This window comes from Zeus faber (genome assembly GCF_960531495.2).
Source record: "Zeus faber genome assembly, chromosome: 1".
NCBI lineage: Eukaryota > Metazoa > Chordata > Actinopteri > Zeiformes > Zeidae > Zeus > Zeus faber.
Window position 1 is genome coordinate 46,210,008 of NC_137193.1, and position 23,928 is coordinate 46,233,935.

Genomic DNA, 23,928 nt, shown 5'->3' on the forward strand with positions numbered 1-23,928 from the left:
TTAATTTTGCTATATTTCATGAATCGAGTATTATAATTTCAGCATCAAAGAAAACCCTTTTTTTCCCCTGTGCCCGCCATAACAATAATGCCTCACAATAGAAGGTGCTTTTGTGGCTTTTAAAAGTGCAGCCCTTTTCCTGGAATGAAGCTATATTTAAACTTAAAATTTCCATGGCTGCAGGAACCCAGTAAGCGAGGGCCCGATTGGAGGGTGCCCGCTGGAAAATGAGACCGCTGAGCGATCATGTCTTAATCTTTTGGTCTCCATCCATTTAAAACAATCCACCAGGGTCAGCACATGCAAAGAAAGCATTAAGTACAACAAGTCCTTCGGAAAGACAGATATCCACTCCAACACTCCAGCATTCCTTGATGATTAAAGCCTGCATTGAAGGCTATCTCACTGTTATTCCTCCCTATGTGATTATGTAACACTGGTGTGAAGAAGAACCCAGTGTCAGGCTATGGCAGCTTGAGTTATGAGCAGAGGAGCCAAAAAGAAGGTCATTATCACCAGAGATAAGATGCCCATCTGATTTGTCAGGACATCCTTTTTGTAAAATTCTCCAAGCCGCCTCCTATTTAGAACTATGGTTATGTTTTGATAAAGGCTCAGACTGTATCTGTGTGTGTTAGAAACTAGCATTGCCTTGTTCTCTCTCTCTCTCTCTCTCTCTCTCTCTCTCTCTCTCTCTCTCTCTCTCTCTCTCTCTCATTCTCTCTCTCTCGTCCTAACCCTAATAGCAGGGTTTTGGTTGCTAAGGTAATGGATGTTGACTTCCCTGACGTAAAGGTTGGATTGTTTTGGTTGAAGGATCAGAGCATTTTCCTACCCAGGGCCTTCTTAACATGTTGGTTCCCATCATCACTAGACTAGAAACAGGAAGTTGTGGCGCTTCCTACAGGCAATCTACTATCACCAATGTTATAGGTTCGATGGACGGTTTGCCCCATTGCACTGCATTAAAGCACAGTGACAAGCTGCAGCAGAGTGGTTTCTCAGTAGTAAAGCATTCAGCGAGGTTGTTGCTATGAGCAATTATTAATGATGGGAACCAACAATTTTATAAGGCCTGGGTAAAAAAAAGAAATAGTGTGGGTCTAGGGAGTGTGCATGTGTTCAGTGTGTCAGGAGTTGAGTTCTGGGCTTCTGGTCTCAGGTGGTCCAGTCGGTGGAACGGATGATCTCAGAGTGAATGTTAAGTCCTCTGTGTTTACACAAGGTGCACAGAAACCTCCGTGGAGACCTGGCTCTGACACTTCATTGTTAGCTCCACTGTCCGCAGCCCGGTCCATTTATTTTCACGCCACATTCCTCTGAAGTAATCCTTGTCCTCCACCTCATCCTCCATCCTTCCCTTTCTCTTTTACGCTCTGTTCCCTCCATTAATAAACACAGCGAGGCCGACACACATAGCTATCCTTTCGCTCTTAGTGATTTGGAGGCCCCGGCCAGGACCAATGTGAGGCCCTTCTCCACCTGGCTAAATGCGAGCTTGGGTGAAAAAGAAAATACCAACTGAACGCTTCAAATGTTCTTCGTTCAGTTGGGATGGGATGGGACCAATATTATGAATATACTGTATTAAATACTATATTAAATGACCCAGGAGTCTGGAGTCACTCCAGCAAAAGAGTCATTTGCCTGTTTAGTCTCCAACTCTAACTGCAGCAAGTCACAGGCTGAACTGAGACCAAACAGAGGCAATAACCTGAACCGTGACTATAAGCAAGTTTATTGATCCTGTTAGTGCTCCCACATGTAAATACAAATGGATTTATTTTTATTAAAAACATTAGAACACTTTTTTTTTCATTCCACATTATATGTTGTCTGTCTGTCCGTCTATCAGTGGTGCAAGAAGTACGTAGACCTTTCAGTTAAGTAATTAAGTGTCCATGCCCTGGCATAAAATTACTCTTGTGTGCACAGAGCATTTTTGGAGGAGCAGAAACTTCATTATCTCAGAGAAGCTGGAACCAAGCAGGGCTCTGTGGTGTGATAGGTTGAGGCACTGCCAACTCAAGCGCACATACGCAAAAGTGAGACCAGAGCTGAATGAGAAGGCGACCTGGTGGCACGATGATTTGGATGTTGCAGCAATCCGCAGGTCTGCGGATTTTTGGAGGGTCACCGGTTTGACTCCCTCTCCGCCCCGGCAGCCGGATCGCAACGACAACAAATCCTGCAGGGTTCTACTGTTGATATGTCTTTGCTTTAAGAAAAATGGCTGACAACAACAGTGCAGTGTCTCAATCATCGTGTTACATTGTCACAAAATCAGTCCAAACAGGTGTCTCAAAACTTCGGCCACGCACGGCTTTCTCTTGGAACACCCCCTAGCACCATCTTTCCCGGAGGCGCCAAGTGCCTCACAGACCCACCGCAGTGGGATTTGTTGATGTTGCGATCCAGCTGCTGGGACATAGAGGGAGTGGAAACCGGTCACCAACCCGATGTCCGCAGACATGGTCTGTCCTGGGTGCACAATTACAATAGTATTACACTTGTGTTGCCGGCTTACAAAAGATCACTTGGCATCGAACCCTCAAGTCCTCCAACACTGACGTTCTCATCCAACAACTTCAACCACTGAGCCTTATGACCATCTCCTCCTATCATTACATTGAAGGAACAGGACCTCGATGAAAAAATCAGCACTTGAACCTGTGACTTTTTTAGACTTAAGACTCTAAAACCCATTTTGGATATTGTGTTCGATATGTCTGTTTTAGGACTAGATATGGAGGAATATATTTTATCACAACAATTATGGGTAAATTTATACAATATCAATAACAATATTTCATGAATATTCAAAAAAAAAAGAGAGGGGTATAGTGTCAATAGGGGGCACCACTTTTAATGGCCGAAGATATAATTCAGGGCTTTGCGAATGACGTGTAAATTCTGACGACGCAGGTATATATATATATATATATATATATATATATATATATATATCCCAAATTAACCCTTAGTAACACATGCATGTCGTTTGTCAAGCAATGCATATAATAATTCATTTCATTCATTTCACTTGTAGAAACCACAAGGCTGTATGATATCATCCTTGTTTTAAGAAAAACTTGTTTTATTCGCGATGTCATTGAGAAGTATTAGACTACCCACAATCCTAAGTGTAACAGCGACGTCTCTGATTGGTGGAGCTTACTGTTACCATGGAAATATTTACCACACCAGCTTATTCAAATTTTCAGCTAGGCGTGCAAACGCTGACATTTACATCCAGTTAAATTGGACCCTATATCCGTATTCTCACCCAACCTTCAATTTAATAGACCATTCAATACAGAAAAAGCAAAACCAGTATACCGCTTTTATTTTGTTCTAGTCAGAATGAAATTTAAACCCGGCCTGAGGTCCCAACACTACTCTCCACTACGATCTCTAAGGGCCTTCTTTTCTAATTCTAATTATTGGGATACTTATGTGATGTGAGTGATGCACAGTGTTGATCGCTGCAGAGTGACAATGGAAAAGTTTTAAAATCCACACAAATTCACGAGGCCCCGAGCGCACGAGGTTCCAGGCAATTGCCAGCGTCCTGATGTCTTCCCCCCTGTGGAGGTGGTCTGCCCCCCCAAAACGAAGCAAGGGTTGTTAGGGTGGATGTGTGAGGATGGATGATAACAGTCGTCAGCGCTGCTGGCACCAGGGGTATGGTGTGTGTTTTTACACGTATGTGTGTTTTTGTGTGTTTCCAGACACGCTACGGGGACATGTCCCGCAGATACTCGACCTGTTCCGCCACCTCAGCATTAGTCACTACTCAGTATTTACTCCAGGTGAGTTTGAAGCCTTCTCCATTCAGATGGCAGAGCATTGTCAATAGACTGACAGTTTGATTTGGACATTTTAACATTTCGAGAGTCTTACCTAGAAGGACTGACACTGAGTGCAGCAGCAGAATAGGCAACACCAACATATAACATGTATCTAGATGTCCAATAGGCCCTTACAATATCCCTGGATATAAGATGATAATAAAACCAGAAATCCTAGGGGGAATGATGTTTAATAAGGAGATAATGATGAGAGGGCCAGAGGGGATTTGTATTTAATTCTTTTTAAATACCAGTGTACGGAGTTGGAGCTGGTGATGCATCCAGTGAAATTCACTTCTTGAAACGGTTTTGTTGTTATTATACATCTATAGTACCTGCTACGTTACTTTTACTTCTCTGCTCCCTCAGAGAAGACAAATTTAATGACAAATCTAACAAACTCTGCACTGTCAAAACTACTAAAACATGTTATCTGAAATTATTATAGACCCAACCAACAGAGGTGTGATGTATCTATAATCTATGTACATATGCCTATATTTGATCAATTTAACCAATATATTGCTTTTTCTCCATAGTTCTGATGTATTTTTTCACAAATATAAAGATTTAAAGACATTTTATTACATTTTAACTCCTCAAATGTAAAACAAAAAAATACAATCCATTTAAAATAACTTTTCATATAAAGACTATCCATTTACTTATAGAACTTAAAGGCTTATGTTACACGTTTGTACTTAAATCACAGTTATATTAACTAAGCACTTGTATTTATTTAGTTATTATTGGGTTATCTATTTCTGACACTTTTTTTTTGCTGTACAAAATATTTGTTTAATAATAATTTAATAATAATTTAAAATAATTTTAAGCCATTTTACATAAACAACTCCAATCCTTTATTTCTATACACTCCATCGTGTGGGTTTTACAAACTTAACATCTCGATTTCACCACCTTCACCACCTTGCAAAACCTCATAAATACGATACGATACGATTGTCGTAGCAGCAGCTTACGCCCACGACAACCCGTCCAGTGAACAAGTTCAACAGTCCTGTTTAGGCACGAGCCTTGTTTTCAGCCCTCAGACGGCCCTTGTCTAATGGGATGTGAAGTGTGTTTTTAGCCTTTGGTTCATCCGGCTCGTCTCTGGAGCCGGGGAGCTTTAGGAGGACCGTGTCCAGCGGCCGGCCTGTCTTATTGTTGTTGCCGGGTCAGCGGTTGCCATGGCAGCCGCTGCTACCTCTGCAGATCTCTATCGAGGCTTTCTTTATGCCGAGCATCCGTCCACCCCGTCACTCCGGCTCTCTGACTGGAGCCCATTCACACCACCATTCATTCACAGATGGACACAAATCACTTTGCAGGGTCACGCGCACAGAAAATACCACTGGGTGGATTTCACGCACGTGAGCACACTCATGCACGCACACATGCACGCGCGAGCGCGCACGCGCACACACACACACACACACACACGCACACTCTCTCTCTCTCACTCTGTGGTAATACTGAAATAATAAATGGCTTCTGGTCTGGTGCTTCTGTGATTCTTTGTTGAATGACTTTAGATGGACATAGCACATGTATATTATGACTACTTTCTTATATTCTATCAACATGGGAGTCCCAGAAAGTTTGTATATCCTCATCATGATGCAATGACCAACGCATTTGTGGATCACATTATTATGTATTTCGATTTATTCAATGTATTTGAATGTTTTTGCAATATTAAGTGAGCATAGCAATAGAACCAATCCTAACAGATGATGTTGGCGGCAGGACCCTGGTGAAAGCTGGTCTCCCCATGTGCTCAGGCTCCAGATCCTTCCCTGTGGTCTAGCTGGAGAGACTGGTTCTCTCTCCTCGCTCCTCAATTCTCAGCTGGTACTTTTGGGGAAGGGGGCCGGTTGATTGGGGTCAGGGGGACATGTCTGGAACTACACGCTGAAACACTTGAGCATTCCTCCGCCTCTCGAGGGAGATGAGACCTCTGACCTCCTATTAGAGAGCACCAGATTACAGACACGATAAATGGATGGAAAAGGATGCATTTTTATCTTTGTTGCTGTATTAGGATTGGGATTTTTCAACTCCCTAGATGTTTCAAGATGAGGTATGAGGAGCGTGGGGCTGGTGCGTCAGAGGAGACGTGCACGCATGCATGCATGCACGCCCACACACGCACACGCCCACACACGCCCGCGCCCACACACGCACACACACATGCCCACGCACACGCACACGCACACGCACACACACACACACACACACGCACACACACACACACACACACACACACACGTCTTTTCCGGACCTCAGCGGAGCAGTGCTGAGAGAATGGGACAGATTTAACTGCCATGATTGTTTACTTGACTGAGGTCCCAGTTGTTTTTAACATGGCCGGGCTGTTTAAGGCACCGATAAAAATGCAAATAAATCATGGTCGAGTTCTAATGGAATTCTGTTGGATTTTAAATTAGATAGTAATGCAAGATCGATGATGATAGAATGATACGTCATGTTTTCAAGCCTTTAATGAAGTAGTTGGTGTGGTTGTTTTGAATGTAGTATTTAATAGGGATTTTTATCTTTCACTGGATATATTTAAATTGGTTGGTTTTTGAAGCTGCCCTCCTTTTAGACAGCTCCCATAAAGCATTTTCCTTTTTTTCTAATGGCCACATAATTTATTTTTACCTCTGTCAGTTCCAAATACCAATTTTGTATTATACCAATATCGTTTTTATATTGTTCAAAATGCATGCATTTTATGCAGTATTAAATGTATTAAAAATAACTGAATAAAACAACTGAAGAGAACATAAAAGAACATCTGCATACATTCAGCAAACTTTTTATCTTGATCAAAGGACACACACTGAAGTGCTTACTGAGTGTAAATTCTTTCTCTTCCTCCTCGCTGACATGTCCTGGTTGCAAGCAGGATGAAATTGTGTCTAAATCTCTAAGTCTTTTCTGGTGGGCTTATCTAGCTTATCATCCAATACCTGCTTTGAATAAAAGAAAATGATTCTCGTCTTACATTACAGCTAACAAAATGACTGGCTTACGATGAAAATACAACCTAATTTCATCCATTTATTCATACAACTATCCTTCGCATTTACTCCAGCAGTCTATCTGCTGATCCATTAATTCATTCATTCATTCCCCACACTAGCCATCCTTCCATGTTGCTATTTTGAGCTCGGGCCAAGATAAAGTTGATATCTGAAGGGGTCAGCAGGACTGTTCCTCTGACAAGCCGCCACCTGGAGCCCTTACAGACCTCTGAGTCCTCTGATAACCCCCAAGAAGCAGAGACCCAGATAAACTATCAGCAATCAGAGTTGCCCTCAGAACCTGCTGGAGAGCAGCCCACCAGGCTCCACACATGGGGGGAAGATACGATGGAGATGCAGATTGCAGGAAGTCTACAAACAGTCTGAGAAATGGTTTCCGTTATTGTAATATCAATCAAGAACTTAGATTTACCTATGTCTGGACATAAAGCTCTTTGTCAAGGGATAGTCCAGTTTTTGGGGAAATGTTTTTTGTCTATCTTACCCAGATTGAGACAAAGATACCAACTTCAAGGTCAGGACACCAATTTAACAATTGTGTGTCCAGAAATTAGATTTTGGCGGGCTGCATGCTAACTGTGTTAGCTCAATGCATGGCTGCAGATTGAAATTATGGAAATTCAACTGACTATCCATTCATGACTCATCATATAAACACAAGTGTGGTGTGGGGGTGGTGTGATTTAAGCAGCCACACCTGTTTGGTTCTAGTTAATTGGGCCCAGGATCAGGGGTGGCTGTGCACCTGTTCTCATCAGAGCAACCGCTGAGTACGGGTTAAATCACCCATCCCCACACACACATGGGAGGGGAATGTTTGTCAGGGCACGATTACGTGTGCTTCTGGCGTATTGCATCCTTTCCAATAAACCTGTTTGTATTTCACATCCTGTCCTGTGTCTCTGTGTCAGGGAGCCCGGGAAAAGCGCCTTGGATGGCTTGTGGCAGGGGTACTCTCACAACAACATGTATTGCTTAAATGACTCAGCTTTTGAGACGTTGGAAGGTCTATTTCCCTAATTTTGCAGAGGCTGGGCTAGTTGTTCCCCTCTGCAGCCATGGATTGAGTTAACACAGTTAGCATGAAGTCAATCAATGTCTTGGTTCTGGACACACAGAGATGAAATATTCTGCTAAAGCTGATATCATGATACAATAAATGATGTTCTTTTGAACTTGTTTTAAAATTAAGAGGAGCTCCCCACCACAGCAATACCTCCTTAATGCCCACTGAACTTATATTCCCACTGAACGAACATAACGTTGGGAACTATGTCAACAGGCCTTTATTACACACAATAATCATCTATCAGTTGCATAGTTTTGCAAGGCTCTGTTGCAAGGCTCTTGCTCGATTCTCACTTTGACATTTCCCATTTCCCTCTGAAACAAATGTTCAAGAACCCAGTGTCCTTGATGAAACATGGACTTTAGGCCTTTGGAGGGTTTTCATACGGTTATAAATGAGCTGTCAGAGTGTCTCTACATCTCCTGTTGCTCAGGGTAAAGTCAACAGCTCTGGGGGACGTTCATTAATCTGCAAGGACCGGTCTGACATCTAGGGGGGACCGAGTCCATGGTACTGCCGATGAACCAGGGAAACCAGGGAAAATAGAGGAGAAAGAACAACAGAGAAATGTACAGTTGAGAGAGGAGTGTGTGTGTGTGTGTGTGTGTGTGTGTTGGGGGGGGGGGGGGGTGGTGGCAGAGAGAGTACATAAGGAACCTATTCATAGTTCTAAGAACTTTTGGAGGAGCCATCCCTTATTTTGTGACCGCACTGCAGGAACTAGGATCTTTCGAAGTTCTTAGAACACTGTCTTGAGGAACTTTTTTAGCTCCTACTCCAGGGCAGGGACTAACCTGCACAAGAGGAAACTTCAGTGACGTAAGTGCACAGTGATAAGTCCAGACGTAAGTGCACAGTGATTGTTCCAGACATAAGTCCACGGTCCCTCGCCCCGGCCACACTGAGGACAGTCCGCCAAGTTGAGTCGCATAACTACAGGTGTGGACCAGCCCACATACACTCAGCGGTAATAAAATATAACCAATAATCAATAACCAACCAATTAATCCGACATTAATCAAACAAAATATCCCCATGTGGTGTCCCGGTGCGAGCCCTTGCATACTAAAGTCGGAACAAACTTTTAATTTAGATCTACGTCTAAATGAAAAGTTTGTTCCGACTTTTGTCTGAGTTAACCAGACAAAGACTTAACCTTCACTCATAAACAATCCAGTTACTTAACCTTCACTTATATTATGAGTGAAGGTTAAGTAACTGGATTGTTTGTTTCTCAATTCTTTTCAGATTTTAGAGGACTAATAATCTGAAATAAGTGAAAGTTACGGAGTAAATACAACACACAACATGGAACTCACGCTGAAATCCCATTGGCTGACGTCATGTCAGAGTTTTTATTATTGGTGCAAATACAACTAGCAACTTTAGTTCTTGGGGGACCTCCTCAGTTCCTAGTTCACCCTAGAGCAGGGGTCGGGAACCTATGGCTCGTGAGCCAATTATGGCTCTTTCGATGATGGCATATGGCTTTTGAGCTAAAATTTTTCATCACAATTAACAAGTAATAAATAATTATTCTGTGTCATTTTAAAGCAAAACAGGTACGAGAAATTACAATTTTGAAAATAAAATTACGAATACAAATGTGGGGACAAAGGGGTGTAGTCAAGCACCGGCTGCGGACTACAGAAAGACTCCGGGGCGCTTTTTACTCGGCGCCCTGCCCCTCCCGGGTCTCTGCTCTGATGCCACTTGTGGGAGTCTCTGCCCACAGGTAAGGGTTTAGGGAGGTAGATGGAGTCTTTCTGGCCGTGGTGCGCCGACATGGCGAGAGTTTTATTGTTCATTTCAATACGCGGCACGCAGGCCACAATTGTATATATCACTGAGGATTATAATAATAATTGTGGATAATAATGATCCTCTTGGATGCAGGAGGAATGGTGTTCCGCTGCTAGGCTGCTTACGAGCCCATGCACCGATCCCCTCTGTAAGACAGACAAACATTAAGAAAACTCCCTGCCTCGAGTCGGACCAATCAGCTGAACACAAGTGGACAGAAATGGAAAAAACTTCAATATGTATGTGACAAATAATCTCTTGAACTTGAACCTGAAGACCAGCTGATTCCTAAAACTTGGAACGAGCTTGCTGTCACATACCACACAATCCAGCGTGCGAGTAATGTTGTATTGACCATGTTTGTCTCTACATACGCATGTGAGCAGTCTTTCTCGCGTCTGAGAAACATTAAGAGCAACCTACGCTCACGTTTAACTGATGGAAGCCTCAACGCAGCATGAAGCTTAACCTCACTAGGTATGAACCAGACTACAAGGCCATTAGCAAAACCATGCAGCACCAGAAGTCTCATTAATGGTAAAAAGTATTTCATTTATTATTGGTGAGCTACAGTATAACAACAATATTAAGAAGAATAAAGAGAAATTTATTATATATATCGCTTTTTTAAGTACTCAGAGATGTGTTATACATTAAAGATGTATGCCTAACTCAAACAATGCATGCATTAAGTTGCATTCAATTTTATTAAATATTATATGGCTCACAAGGAAATACATTTAGAAATATTTGGCGCTTATGGCTCTCCCAGCAAAAAAGGTTCCCGACCCCTGCCCTAGAGTCTCCAGAACCGTTCGGTGTGAAAACGCCTATAGAAAGAGAGGCGGAAAGAGAGAGAGAGTGAGAGAGGATAGAGAGAGAGTGGGAGAAAGAGGGAGAGACAGAAGATAGAGAGATAGAGAACAGAGATAGAGTGAGAAAAGGGTAGAGAGAGAGAGAGAGAGCAGGGCAGAGGCTAGAAAGAGAGAGTGAGATAGATAGAAAGAAGGAGAAAGAGGCAGCAGAGGAGAGAACAAGAGACAAAGGATATATAGAGAGAGGAAGAGAAAGGGAGAGAAAGATGGAGAGTTGGGTGGGCAGAGGTTGGAGATAGAAAATAAAGACAAAGTGAGATGGAGCATACAGATATAGGGAGGGACAGATGGAGAGGTAGAGGATCAAGAATGAGAGGGAGACCCATATAGCGATTGAGGATAAAGAGAGGCAGAGGATACACAGTGAGGAGGATACAAAGAGAGGGAGAGAGAGAGTGATAGACAGAGGATAGAGAGAGAGAAATGGAAAGAGAGAGAGCATCCAGCAAGCTCCTGCAGCCTCTTCAATCCTTGGCCCGTCCAAATCACTTCCCTTCACTCTTCTCCTCTCTATTGTCTCTCTCCATCTTCCTGTCCTTCCACATGGCATCTCTCCATCATATGTTCACTCTGTCAATCACTGTCATACAGTTTTTTTTTCCATATTTTCTCCAACCAACCGTCTCGACTTGCACTCAGCTCCTTCAGTTCTCCCGCAGTGGCTTGTTGGATGAACAGAAAAAAAATATTCCAACATCTTAAACCTAACCATACTGACCAGAAAGCAGGAAAACTGAAAAGAAAGTATTTTGCTCCCAATTCTGCTCATGCCATTCGAGTGACAAGATGGGAAGGTGGTTCTCCAAAAGGTCAAAGGTTTCATCCCTTGTGTGGCTGAAGCGGTCAAAGATCAACAAGACACTTACAAGTAAACGACTCCCCAAAACTCAGAGGATGGTACCAGCCGGTTGATCCTGCGCCCTAAACAGCGGATCAAAGACTGAAATTATCACTTGTGGGGGATTTGATCCAAACAAAATGTAAAAAGACATGTCACTTTCCAATTTCAAACACATATTTAAACAGGGTCAATACTCTCCAGTTGCAGAAGTTACATGCACATAGACAGCAGTCAGTCAAATGTATGTTTTACTTAATTTGGAACTCAAGTTCTTACTTTGCCTTAATCTGTCTCCAGACAGCACCACTGAATAAAGCTGAAAGCCCCTTTAAACCAACCAAGTCTCAACTTGGCCTTGACAGGCTGTGATTGGCCACCCAGGCACCCTGCCCGCTTCCCAGTATTACTGGGTCAACTCCTGTCATACTTCCTCTTTGCTTATTCAGCTCTCTGCTGTTGGAAGCATGGCCCCTCTTACGGACGGAAAGAAATAGAAAAGAAAGGAAAGAATTATGTCGGCTTCGGACTTGAAGACATGTGCGGACTGCAACGCTCACCCGACCCGCAGGGATACTCGCCCACTGTATGTCCACCGTCTCGGAAATGCACACGTGGATGTGATGCTGTCGGACCCGTTCTATGATGTCGAGTGCTTGATTCTGCTGCTGGAAGTCAGCCACCGGGCCAAGATCTTTGGTTCCCTCCCTAGTCGCCCCGTACTGCCGAACGGCCTATGAGTGACTTGGGATCTGGATCTTGGATCTCCCTTAGCATCCGTGCCAGGGGGATCATGAGGAGTTGCACACACCACGAGGAGCAGGAGGAGGGGGAAGGAGAAGAGCCAGGTGAGGAGGTACAAGGGTGCAACTCACAAACCCGTTCCAGGGACCAGGAGCTGCTGCGCCTCTTAGAGAGAGCGGTGGCAAAGCTGGAGATCTCTTGAGCAGACCCCAAGCCCACTGCTCCCTTCATGCTGTCCTGGGCATATTCTATGGAGGACGGGGATCAGCCTCCCCACCTGCATCCCCGTCCTGTGCTGGAGGATTTTAGGAAGGAGGTGAGGTTGTCTTGGGGTGCTCCTCAGAAGACGAGCTCCCTCATCCAGGCGTTCAGCCAGTGGTCGACCCTGGGCACCGAGCCACAGTTGGGATACCTGGCTATGCCCCCCCTGAGGAATTGATAGCTGCCCACCTGTGCCCCTCCCTTACCGCAGAAAAGCCTCAGTTACCAAACAAGGTGTGTAGGCTGACGGCAAATTTGGCAGAGAAGTCCTATAAGGCCGTGGGGCAGGCTGCAGCTCTGCTTAATACAGTAACATCTGCCTGCTGCAGGCCTACCAGCCCAGGCGGAGGAGCCCGAGGGGAATGCCACCCCTGAAACCTACGTGGAACAGTGCAAGGCCACGACTTCTGGCTCATGATGGCCAAGGGTGCGGCGCAAGACGGAATGTGTGTGATGGGGTTTTTAGTGGTGACACAGCGTGAAGGGGTCTTATTCGGGCCCATTGTGGACTTCATGACCCACAAGTTTGAATGGCAGCAGGAGCTTCGGTGGCATTGGCGAGCTTCATGCCCAACGGATCCGGTCCCCATGCCACAAGCCCCAGAAAAACCCTGGCTCATCAACGGAGCAGTCTGGATCCAGACAGCCTCCGTGATCGTCGTGGGCCCAGAGCTGACCGGCTTCAGCGCAGGAGACGTCCCAACCTCCCCCCACTGACGGGATGAGGGGCTGGAACAGGAACCCTTTCCACCATCCCCAGCAGCCTACGGAGAGGGGATTCGTGCTGCTGGACCGTCGGCTCGACCTAGTTTTAGCACGCAGAGACATTGTACTGTACCAATTCCTGAGCCAGTGAAAGCTGTGTGGTTAATGGAGACAAATTACACACATAGTCTTTATTTCCCCTCCCTCCCCTTTGCCCTTCGTCCACCAGCGCTCCCTCGAGTCACTCAGATGGAAATCTTGGACTCAACATCCATCATTCTGCTACGGGAAATTCAGTCCTTGCTTGAGAACGGCACCATTTGTCTGGTAGTGGACAGAGAGAGAAACTGCATTTTTTTTCAGCAGATATTTCCTCATTATATTCCTTATTATATTGAATCCAAAAAAAGACGGCTCTTCTCTGAGACAGTTCTGTATGTAAGAATTTGAAACAAAATATTGAGAAAGCTCCCTCTTCGAATGTCAACACACCGTCACACCGTCTGTTCAAATCGATCCAACAAGGAGACATTCCCGTCGGTGGATTTGAAATATGCTTATTTTCTCATACCAATTGTGGAAAGGCACAGGAAATATCTGAGGTTCGCCTTTTAGGACAGAGGGTACGAGATTTGCATTCTTCTGTTTGGTCTCTCTCTGGCCCCAAAATATTTGTGTGGAGGCAGCTATTTTCCCTCTGCCCAGCCAGGGAATAAAGGTTCTGTCATATCTGGAAGATCTTCTGATAATAGCAAGGTCAAGGGAGTCATCGTCCTCTATGGTACTCCATTCCGAATGATTGGTCCACGATGCCCTGGCTCAACGCTGGACTAGAGCTCATTTCTATGCATTCCCTCCCCTTCCACTGTTGCAGCAGGTGCTGGACAAGGTGAGGGAGGACAGGGTGGAATTGGGTTCTGACACAGACTTGGTTTATGGGGAAATCTTCCATCCCATGTGGAGTGGATGGCAAGCCACCGGGCAGTCACGTTTTGGCCTCCAGGTTCATGCAGCGCACCCGCCGGTTAAATCCACGGGTGCAGTCGCTGACTCTGAAACAGTGGAAGTGATTTCATTGGCCTACTCCTTGGTGGGGCAGGAATCCCCAGAGGGTCTTAAAGCGCATTCTACTAGGGGTGTGGCTACCTTGTGGGCGCTGTTACAAGAAGTTTGGTCCAGGTGTGTGGTGCTGCGTCCTGGGCTACCCCATACAAATTGATCAGATTCTACACAGGACAGAAATCACGGGGTGGATCCTAACCCCCCCTCCTGGGGGGACAACAGAGAGTTGTCCCCCACAATCATAATATATGATGATGCGCACAGTTTGGGGCTGCGGGGAGGGAGTGATCAGGGCGCAATTTGTCCACCTGTCTCCCTCTCGAACAATACCGACAATGCGCATGCCAGCAATGGGGTGCCCGCGATTGGGCCACCAAAATTGTGTTTTCATTTCATAAAAATCATGCGTTGACAGTTTGCCTAAAGCGGCAAAATGGCTAGAGCCGGAGCGTGTTTTATTGTGGCCCCCCCACTTCTCAAACCAAAGTTACACCCTTGATTTTACAGTCTCAACATGACAGCGTCAACACTGGCGCATGCTGTTTTGACAGCAGTCAGGTGAGATACTACATACTGCATACAGCGTTACGCTATGTGGTTGAGAAGGTTTACGGTCGGGTGATACAAGCTCAGCTGTATGCGTAATCCCCCCCCACAGCTCTGTCGCGGGGGGTGTTTGAACGGTTTCTTATATACTGGAATTGGGGTTTGAGGTTACATCTGCCAGTTGGTCACTGGAATACACTACCTGAACCCTGAGTTCTATGTCTGCGCCTTTGGGGGCTTGCGTAGGACACATTGCTTCTGACCTTGCGGTCAGTGAGGATGGTATATACAATATCTCTGTCTGTACAATATGGCATGGCAAGTTCTCAAGTTCGAATTTAAGTAAAATGTATGGGTTGTGCTCCAACCCTGGTTTTTCAAATGAAGAACTAAGCTATCTGGAGACAGCATATGGCATAGTAAGAACTCTTGTTCTTCATTTGTAAAACAAGCGTTGTAGCACAACCCAAATGTTTTATTTAAGGGTCATGGATAATCAGTCAGCACCACTCGTTTTATGCGTTACAATTCACATTTAGGCCTAAAAGCAACAGACTGAGGTAAAATAGGAATCTTTCAAAACTGACATTACTGGTCAAAGTGCAGATATTCCACATTGCATGTCAGGTAAATGTTTCATGTGAATTTTAAGTATTGTATTGGCTACTTTCATTATATCATTGAATACTGTGGGAGCTCCAAATGGATTATGTATAAATTCTGATACACTTCCAACAAATTCATCAGTATTTTTCATTGAAAATATATGAATCAAATATTCATTATACCAGTCTTAGCCCAACACCCTACGTACATGTCAAGTAATCCCACACAGGGCTGCGGGCCCAAGGTTGAGAATTCCTGATTCACACAAATTTTAACTGTTGAGTTTTTTCTGCACAGTTCCTTTCTTAATAACTACAAATAGAAACAAGTAGAATGGCTGGAGTTATAAAACCATTGTGAAAATCAACAATAAGTAAATGCACCTAAGGTAAAGAATGGATGGGCCCAGAGGCCAAAAAAACTTTCTTCTCTTTCTGATTTGTTTGTCATGTCTGAAACTCGCTCTGCACTCCGGAAGCCGGTGTTCTCAGAGCCTCGCTCCCAGACTCCCCTGCCTTACATCTCTCTTCCAGTCTGGGGCCAGAAACCCTCCCTCCCTCCCTGGGGTGCTTTAGTCACCATAATGTTAGAACAACATAACAAACTGCACGGCACAAATCACACAATGAGAGGTAACGGCCTCACCCTCCATTTCCATCCATTTCACCAAGCGTCCAGCGGTGGAAATAATGGATCATGACCACGTGTCTTTTGTGGAATTTATGGGAATGTGCGTTCTGTTCCGTAAACACACCATGCAGGGCCAACCGGGGGCAGCACAGGGACTGGGGGGGTGGCTTGGGGGGATAAAAGCATAATGGGAGGAGGAGGCTCTGGACGGTTGGCAGGTCGGACACTGTCTTCACCCATTCCCACCTCGTCCAGCTGTGGTGTCTCCTATGTCTCCTCCTCCATGAGGCTCTAGTCACACCTAGTTGGCTCTCACGGTGTTGCCAAGTCCGAGCTTGTGAAATGGCGGCAATGTAGCGGTGTTTGGTACCCTCAGGGGTACAGCGAGGAATTCCCGGCTTCTTGTCACAAAGCAGGAGCTTTATTTTTACAGCAAAGGTTGACTGAGCCCACCTGCTTCACAAACGTACGCTTCAACACTTTTTGCCCTAGTGGTCGCCAATGCTACACCTCAGTGGTCCACAAAGCAGTTAATGGTGTATGCATTGCGTACTGTTACTCATTTTATGAAAAGCTTTATTGTTCCAAGCTCATCCCCAAAGATTTCTGTACCACATCTGTTCTCCTTTTTCGTATGCAACCCGTTTCCAAGGTATTCCTTAGTGACTCTATAAGACATGCCCCCTGACCACCCTCACAAAGATCTCATAAACCAAACCCTCAATTCCCCTTTAAACAGTCAACCCGATGAACCCAGCTTCAAACCGCACCACAAATACATTCCAAAATTAGCCTTGTTGACGTTGCCTGCTTCTCGTCCACGATTCTTTTTTTTTTCCAGAATAAAGAGAATAAAAGTGCATAAAAGGAGAAGGTCTCTGTGACTCTTCTGTCCCCGTCCGATTAGGCGGACTCCAGTGGGAAAGGTCTGACCTATCTCAAACACTGCCGGGGCAGTAGGAAGCTGTTGTCCTTCATACTGAACATTGCAAAGCAATGTCTCATCAAAGCACGTGATATACAGCACAGGGGGTTTGGAACTGTCTGCATTTTGACCTGTCAGGGGAGGGGGGAAATACCACGCAAATAAACAACGTTGACCACAGCATCAGTTTCCGCTCCTTCATAGAATTCTGGATCATTTATATGGTGACTGAATTCGGATATCGGTTTCCTGTGCTTCATCAAACTCTGACTGACTACATAGTTTTAGCATTTGCTCATGCTTTTTTCAATTCCTGAAACATCTTGGAGTCATTCCATCATGGAACATATTCCAGCCTTGCAATCAAAGCCTTGCACCTTTCTAACCAAAGTTGATAATCACACTGGAGTGAAGACAGCTTGTTGAGCTTATTGTTCCCAAACTTCTTTAAGTAGAGGCCTAATCTCGGGCTGAGGACCCCCTCCAAATAATAAAGGTCTACACACTTTATCTGCACAGAATTAACTGCAATGTAGTTCAACATTTAACTTGAACCTTGCCGACAAAAAGTGCAAAGCTAACAACAAAAACCTCCCCGTCATTAATGAGAGTATAACATTTTGTGAAAAGAATAACAATTTTGCTGCAGACAGACCCCCCTGCAATTTCTTCAAGGAGCCCTAGGGGCTTTACAAAAAACCCTCACCATCATTAGCGTGGCTGAGAATAAATATTTAATGGAAGAATGTATAAAAAGTAAAATGATGACAATAATAATAACAATAATTTTGCTGCTGACCCACTGCAATTTTGCCACAAACACCTAGGGAGCCGCAGAACCCAGTTTGTGAACCCCTGGGTACAACAAAGGAGAGGTGCATAGACCTCCATGTGGCTCGGGCTCCAGGCAATAATTGCATCAAAAAGTGTATGTTGGGACAGGTACAGTAATTCATGACACACTGCGTCTGGTCTCAACCTTGTAATCACCATGCATGCCGATCTTTGTACGGGATCAAAACAGAAACCCTGTGAGCGGGAACAATAAAGAAAATACAAAGGGGAAAAAATAATTGAACTAGTCGAAATAATGAAACTACTTGTTAACAAAAGAGAAACACTGCCGGGTAAAAAATCAAGGGAAATATAAAGAATTGAACCAAGCAATGCAATAACTTGTTTCAACCTTGTGACATATTTGAACAAAAATCACAATTATGACAATATCAACAACAATACTACTACTACTAATACAACTACTATTGATAATAATAATAATAATAAGAAGAAGAAGAAGAAGAAGAAGAATAAGAATAAGAATAATAATAATAAAACTAATACTACTACTTCTACTACTACTACTACTGATAATAATAATAATAATAACAATACTACTACTACTACTACTACTACTAGTAATATTATTATTATTATTATTATTATTATTATTATTATTATTATTATTATTAATAATAATAATAATAATAATAATAATAATAATAATAATAACAACAATAATTCTGAGTTATAAGGAACTTTCAGGAAACCCAAAGACACTTTACAAAAAACGCTGGTTTGGTTGCTGAAATCCAATGAATGTAAAAGATTGCAGCAAATATTTTTTAACAAACGAACCCCTGCGACGGAAATGCAACAACTTGTTGCAAACGTGCGGTGGCAACAACAACTATAATAATAATAATAATAATAATAATAATAATAATAATAATGGTCATGGAACCCAAGGACAAGAAAAAAGAAGATCATTTGGGCTGCCGAGTGGGTTTCCAACACGTGAAGTGATGATGCTGGTGTTTTTGTGGACACGGGGCGGCCCCACACAGTGTGGAGCCGTGGGAGCGGACGCGTCATTTGGGATCAGAGTCTCCGAGTGGAGGGGAGGCTGCAAAGTTTGGGATCGGGGAGAGACAGCCGTTTGGGCTTTTCGAAGTTTGGTGGAGACCCTGGGCATAGTTGAACGAAATGAAATGAAAAACGCGATGGGCTCTGGACCGTACCGTGGATTTACACTTCATATCTAAACAGAAATTAACTTATTTTCACGCTGCGAGGATGTAACCAAGTTGTCGCGCAATGACAGGTAAGAGCGAACCGCTGCTGCAGTGAAAGAAGTGTGGAAGATATATATATATATTTTTTTTATGATCATATTACTATTTTCACTTCCACGCTGTTCCGTTTCCTCTTGGAATCCTTGTAAACATCTCGGGTGGAGTGTTTATAGTCAAGACGCGAACAACTTTGAACTGAACGCGCTTCGCAACACGGGGTCCGGGGCCCCCCCGGGGGTCGTTCAACAGGATCCAGGGGGGATACATTAGATAATGTAGAAGAATGAGTGTTTTGATCGTAGTTTGACTGTTATCTCCCCAAATTATAGACAGGTAGGGAGGTTTGGACTAATTACACCCAACAATAACCTTTTTCACCGATCAAATGGGTTATTAAACTTTTTTCGTTGTTAAGAGTCTTTGATAGGAAAAGGTTTTAGAATCAGCCTGCTGCTCAGTATACAGCACACTTATGTATGGATATACCATATACTCAGTAATGTCTATTAGGCATAACATCCTAATTTCGAAAACAAACAAACAAAATAACAAAAAATAAGTAATACAATAAACACAGGGCAGAATTTTGTGGGCCCCCCCCCACACAGCTTTTCCAACCATTTTTTAAATAAAACCTCTTTTGTTTTTTTTCATTTTTTATTTCAACATTTTGAGGCAGTTCTTATATGGTTTAAATTGTTGTGATTTACTCAGTTGTCAATAAGTACAGAATTGTCTCTCCTACCAACACCTTTTTCTTTATTTCTTTTAGTGGCTCTATTCTGTCATGTTCTCTCTTCTCGGCCATGCAAATGTACAGGAAACGTAACGTGACGTTGTGTATTTAATAGTTTTTCGTAATGGTTTCTTTGAACGCAGGTCCTTAGGAAGGCTGTGAGATGACACTGCGCCTTCTGCCAATTCATCCAGCCTGACCTCCCTGCACCGTGACCAGCTCTCTGCCGCCCTCTGCTGTGTGACTCAGGAAGGTCAGCGGGGGCCAGCGGGATGGGAAACATACTGGAAGAAGGGATGAACGCTGTCATCGTCAGCCACTACAACCACTCTGGGAAGTGGGACCGGCCTCGCAGCGGCGGGGCATGCAAGATGGCCGTGTTGCTGCTCATCTGTGTGCTGATCGTCCTGGAGAATGTCACGGTGCTGCTCGCTCTCTGGAGGAATAAGCGTTTCCACAGCCGCATGTACTTCCTCATCGGCAACCTGGCACTGTCAGACCTTCTGGCCGGAGTGGCATATGTGGTGAACATCTTCACTTCTGGACGCAATACCTTCTTCCTGACCCCCGACCAGTGGCTGGCCCGGGAGGGAAGCATGTTTGTGGCCCTCAGTGCCTCCACGTTCAGCCTGCTGGCCATTGGGATCGAGAGACACATGACGATGGTGCGTCTGCGCCCGTGTGAGTCAGCGGGCCGTGGGAGGCTTCTAGGACTGCTGGGCGCCTGCTGGGCTGTGTCGGTGCTGCTCAGCGCCCTGCCGAGCCTGGGCTGGAACTGCCTGAACGACATGGCCTCTTGCTCCACTGTGCTGCCACTGTACGCCAAGAGCTATGTGGCCTTTTGCATCAGTGTCTTCAGCGCCCTGTTGGTGGCCATCGTCATCCTCTACATCAGGATCTACCGCCTGGTGACCTCCAGCGGGCGCAGGGTTAGCAGCAGGCCCTCGGAGCGATCGCTGGCCTTGCTGCGGACTGTGGTGATCGTTCTAGGGGTGTTTGTCATGTGCTGGGCCCCGCTGTTCCTCCTCCTGCTGCTGGATGTGGGATGCAGACCAGATCGCTGCCCTGTTCTCTACCAGGTGGACTGGTTCATCGCACTGGCCGTGCTAAACTCGGCCCTGAACCCCCTGATCTACACCCTTTCCAGCAGGGAGATGAGGGCGGCCTTCTTCCGACTGCTCTGCTGCTGTCAGGCCAACATGCAGACCACTGGCACCCCCATGGCGGGCCACCCCCACCTGGGCACCATCATCCCCACGGCAGAGAACAGCAAGTCCAGTTTGGGTGGAGGAGGGGGCACTCTAGGCAAAGGGAAGATGCCTACACCTCTGAACTCTGACAACAAGCATGGTGACAGCCCCACTCCCACAGTGCCCCACCCCTCCGGGCCTGCAGACCTGCTGTCTGCCGTACTGGTCAAGGCCGCAGCGTTGCCCTCCCTCAGCAAGTTCTGACTCCGTGGACCTCACTGAGAACAGATCAGACTCTTGTTTGTGCACTGTGCATCAGCGTGAATAAGTTTGACTAGTATTTACCGCACAGCAGACAATTTGAGCTGCGTTAATCTCTAAAGATGCTTTGATTGAAGCAAATCCATGATGAAATAAGGCCACTATTATCTGCAACTTTATCATATTATTCACCGGACAACAGTATTGAAAAGTTTGTTATATGTCTCAGAACTATGAACTACCATTTCACCATGACCGTTTCACAGAATCATACACAATCATACAGTTAGAATCTGAATAGACGTATGTTGTTTGACATAAAAATAACTTGGTGTTATCTGTGTCTGACTAGACATAAAACAGCTCAAAGAGTTTGTTCTTTGCATGGGTGATTGCATGGGTTTCCTCCGGGTGTCTCCCACCTCAGAATACATGCAGGTCAGGCTAATTGGAGGCTCAAAATTGCCCATGGGTGTGAACGGTGTATCAGTAGTGAATGTATGTGACTCCGGTGGCCTGCGACACTCAATGGAGGAAAACCGGTGGATCGTGAAAGGTACCCCAGTGAAAGGAAACTCACAGTATTTTATATGCCTGTTTATTACAGGTCAATATGGGGAACTCTATACCCCTTGTGACCCTGACCAGGAAAAAGCAGGTATAAAGTTATTGCATGTATGGATGATATGTTACTATCATCATCAATTATCATTTTTGGTTTTAAAGGAGCAATAACATGAATGTTCAATGCATATGTTATATTAAATATTCTTAAGTCACCTGTGTTCTCCTCTCACACAATTACTCTGTAAACTATTTATTTTCCATGAAAACCTGAGACTTTTCAGTACTATGAACTGTGTGGATGTTATTTTTGCTTTGTGTGCATTAAACCTACATGGTACATGGATCTCTAATAATATTGACTTTGTTACGGCTTAAGATGGACGGTGGGAAAACAGTGGTTCTGCCTCTCACCCTCCCACTAACCACTAGTGAGTAGGAGTGTTGGATTTTAATTATTTCGCTTCCAAGTAGTCTCTAAATGACATTTTACCCCCGGGTGATGTAGTGCCTAATTCTAGTACCAAACAAACAAAATAATAATAAGATTAACAAAATAAAATAATCAATTTCTTTTTATGAGATTTCCCAATGCGTCATCATTTTGCCTCCTTTTATAGTAAATTAATGACACGTCTCCTTTTATCAAATGTTTCCACTGGCTCGGCTTTTCCTATATTGCATCATATCATGTGTATTGGCACAATGTATTTTTTCCTAATTTGTACATATGTGCATAGAAAATAAATATATATTTCGTTTTTCCGGATCCACAATATCTCTGCTCTCTGCGTTTGCAAATACAGCTGCACATGTCAGTATACACAAGACAAATACACTTAAGATACATTTACTTACTACTGCTCTCCGGGACATTTAATTCACTGATGCGCTCCCATCTCAAGGCAGTAGAGATGAAAATAATTACTGGTGTTGTTTGCTTTAATCTGTGTGTTGGACGAATCGGGTGGAGTTTCCCCCACGACAATTCATTTAGATTGTGTTTGATAAACTGTCTGTGATGCCCCCGTACACGAGACAGAAAATCCAGTGCTTCCTGTCATTGTCAAGAAAATCCGGTCATTGTCCCAGATTGTCCTGAAAAGCCCTGTCTGACAAACCAGCCACAACCCACGTGTCATCATTCAAGTATTAAAATATACAGTAAATGAATAAACAGACTATTTGCTAAATAATAATTGTACTAACACTACTAATATTATTACAAGTAATAATAATAATAAATATAATAATAATAATTATTATTATTATTATAAAAATAAAAATAATAATAATAATACTTTTGTTTCAAGCAATACGTAGTATTGAAGTATTTTTACTCAAACCAAAAGTCTGATGCTCTTTTCAGGGATTTTCTTACTTGTAAATGATAAAAGTTGCATGAGACAGAACCAAGCGATGTGTTTGTGCATGTTTGGTTAAACGAATGTTCTGTTCTCAGGTGCAATTTCCAAATAGATGATGAATTCTGAATAATAAATGAGGCAGCTTATGTGTTATTACAGGGGCTGATAACCACTACTCTTATCTATATTTTGCACTATTTCCAGATAGCCAAAAACCCTTCTTTTAAATGAAGGGGTTTTTTTAATCTAAAGGAGTGACCTTTCTTGGCTGATTATAGATGAATATGTTTGGGGAAGATCAGACAGTCGCTAACGAACTGGCATTTCAGACCTCAGCTCCTGGACGTGAATGTCTCTTTTCTCCGCACACGCAGCTCTGCCGATAAGAGACGTAAAAAATCCAACACCAGCACAACATTTCCAGTTGAAAGTTCAGTGGAGGCTTCCTGTCGGAAACGTTCTCCTCCCTGAATCAGCTGAGTGTGTTCCAGGCCTCATGCCATCTGGAACATCTTAGAATGTCAAATTATCTAAGGCGCAAATTGATCCGGTCAAAGTTGAGCAATCCAAGTATATCTGTTCGTCTCCAGCCTCATTGTTAGGGACGATCGTTGACATCATTATCATTACGCATTGTCATCGTCATCATTTGTGTTCGTAGCATCCTCAGTACATCAACAGAACTGTGTCTGCTGCACGAAAAGGGTTCACATTTGCATTGGACCCAAATCCTGTTACTTAAAAGGTCAACAAAATTAAGAGGGAAA

The 23,928-nt window shown here is 44.0% G+C and overlaps 1 protein-coding gene across 1 annotated transcript; it reads left to right on the plus strand.

Annotated features, from left to right (window-relative positions):
* Positions 1 to 18,862: 18,862 nt before the first annotated feature.
* On the plus strand, positions 18,863 to 22,009 carry s1pr3a (sphingosine-1-phosphate receptor 3a). Its single transcript, XM_080017684.1, has 2 exons — positions 18,863 to 19,072; positions 19,923 to 22,009. The coding sequence occupies exon 2, from the start codon at positions 20,052 to 20,054 to the stop codon at positions 21,231 to 21,233; it is 1,182 nt and encodes a 393-aa protein (XP_079873810.1). The 5' UTR covers positions 18,863 to 19,072; positions 19,923 to 20,051; the 3' UTR covers positions 21,234 to 22,009.
* The last annotated feature ends 1,919 nt before the right edge of the window (positions 22,010 to 23,928 follow it).

Bases quoted from the DNA above. Each gene is read 5' to 3' on its own strand.
- s1pr3a (XM_080017684.1), top strand. From the start codon at position 20,052: ATGGGAAACATACTGGAAGAAGGGATGAACGCTGTCATCGTCAGCCAC.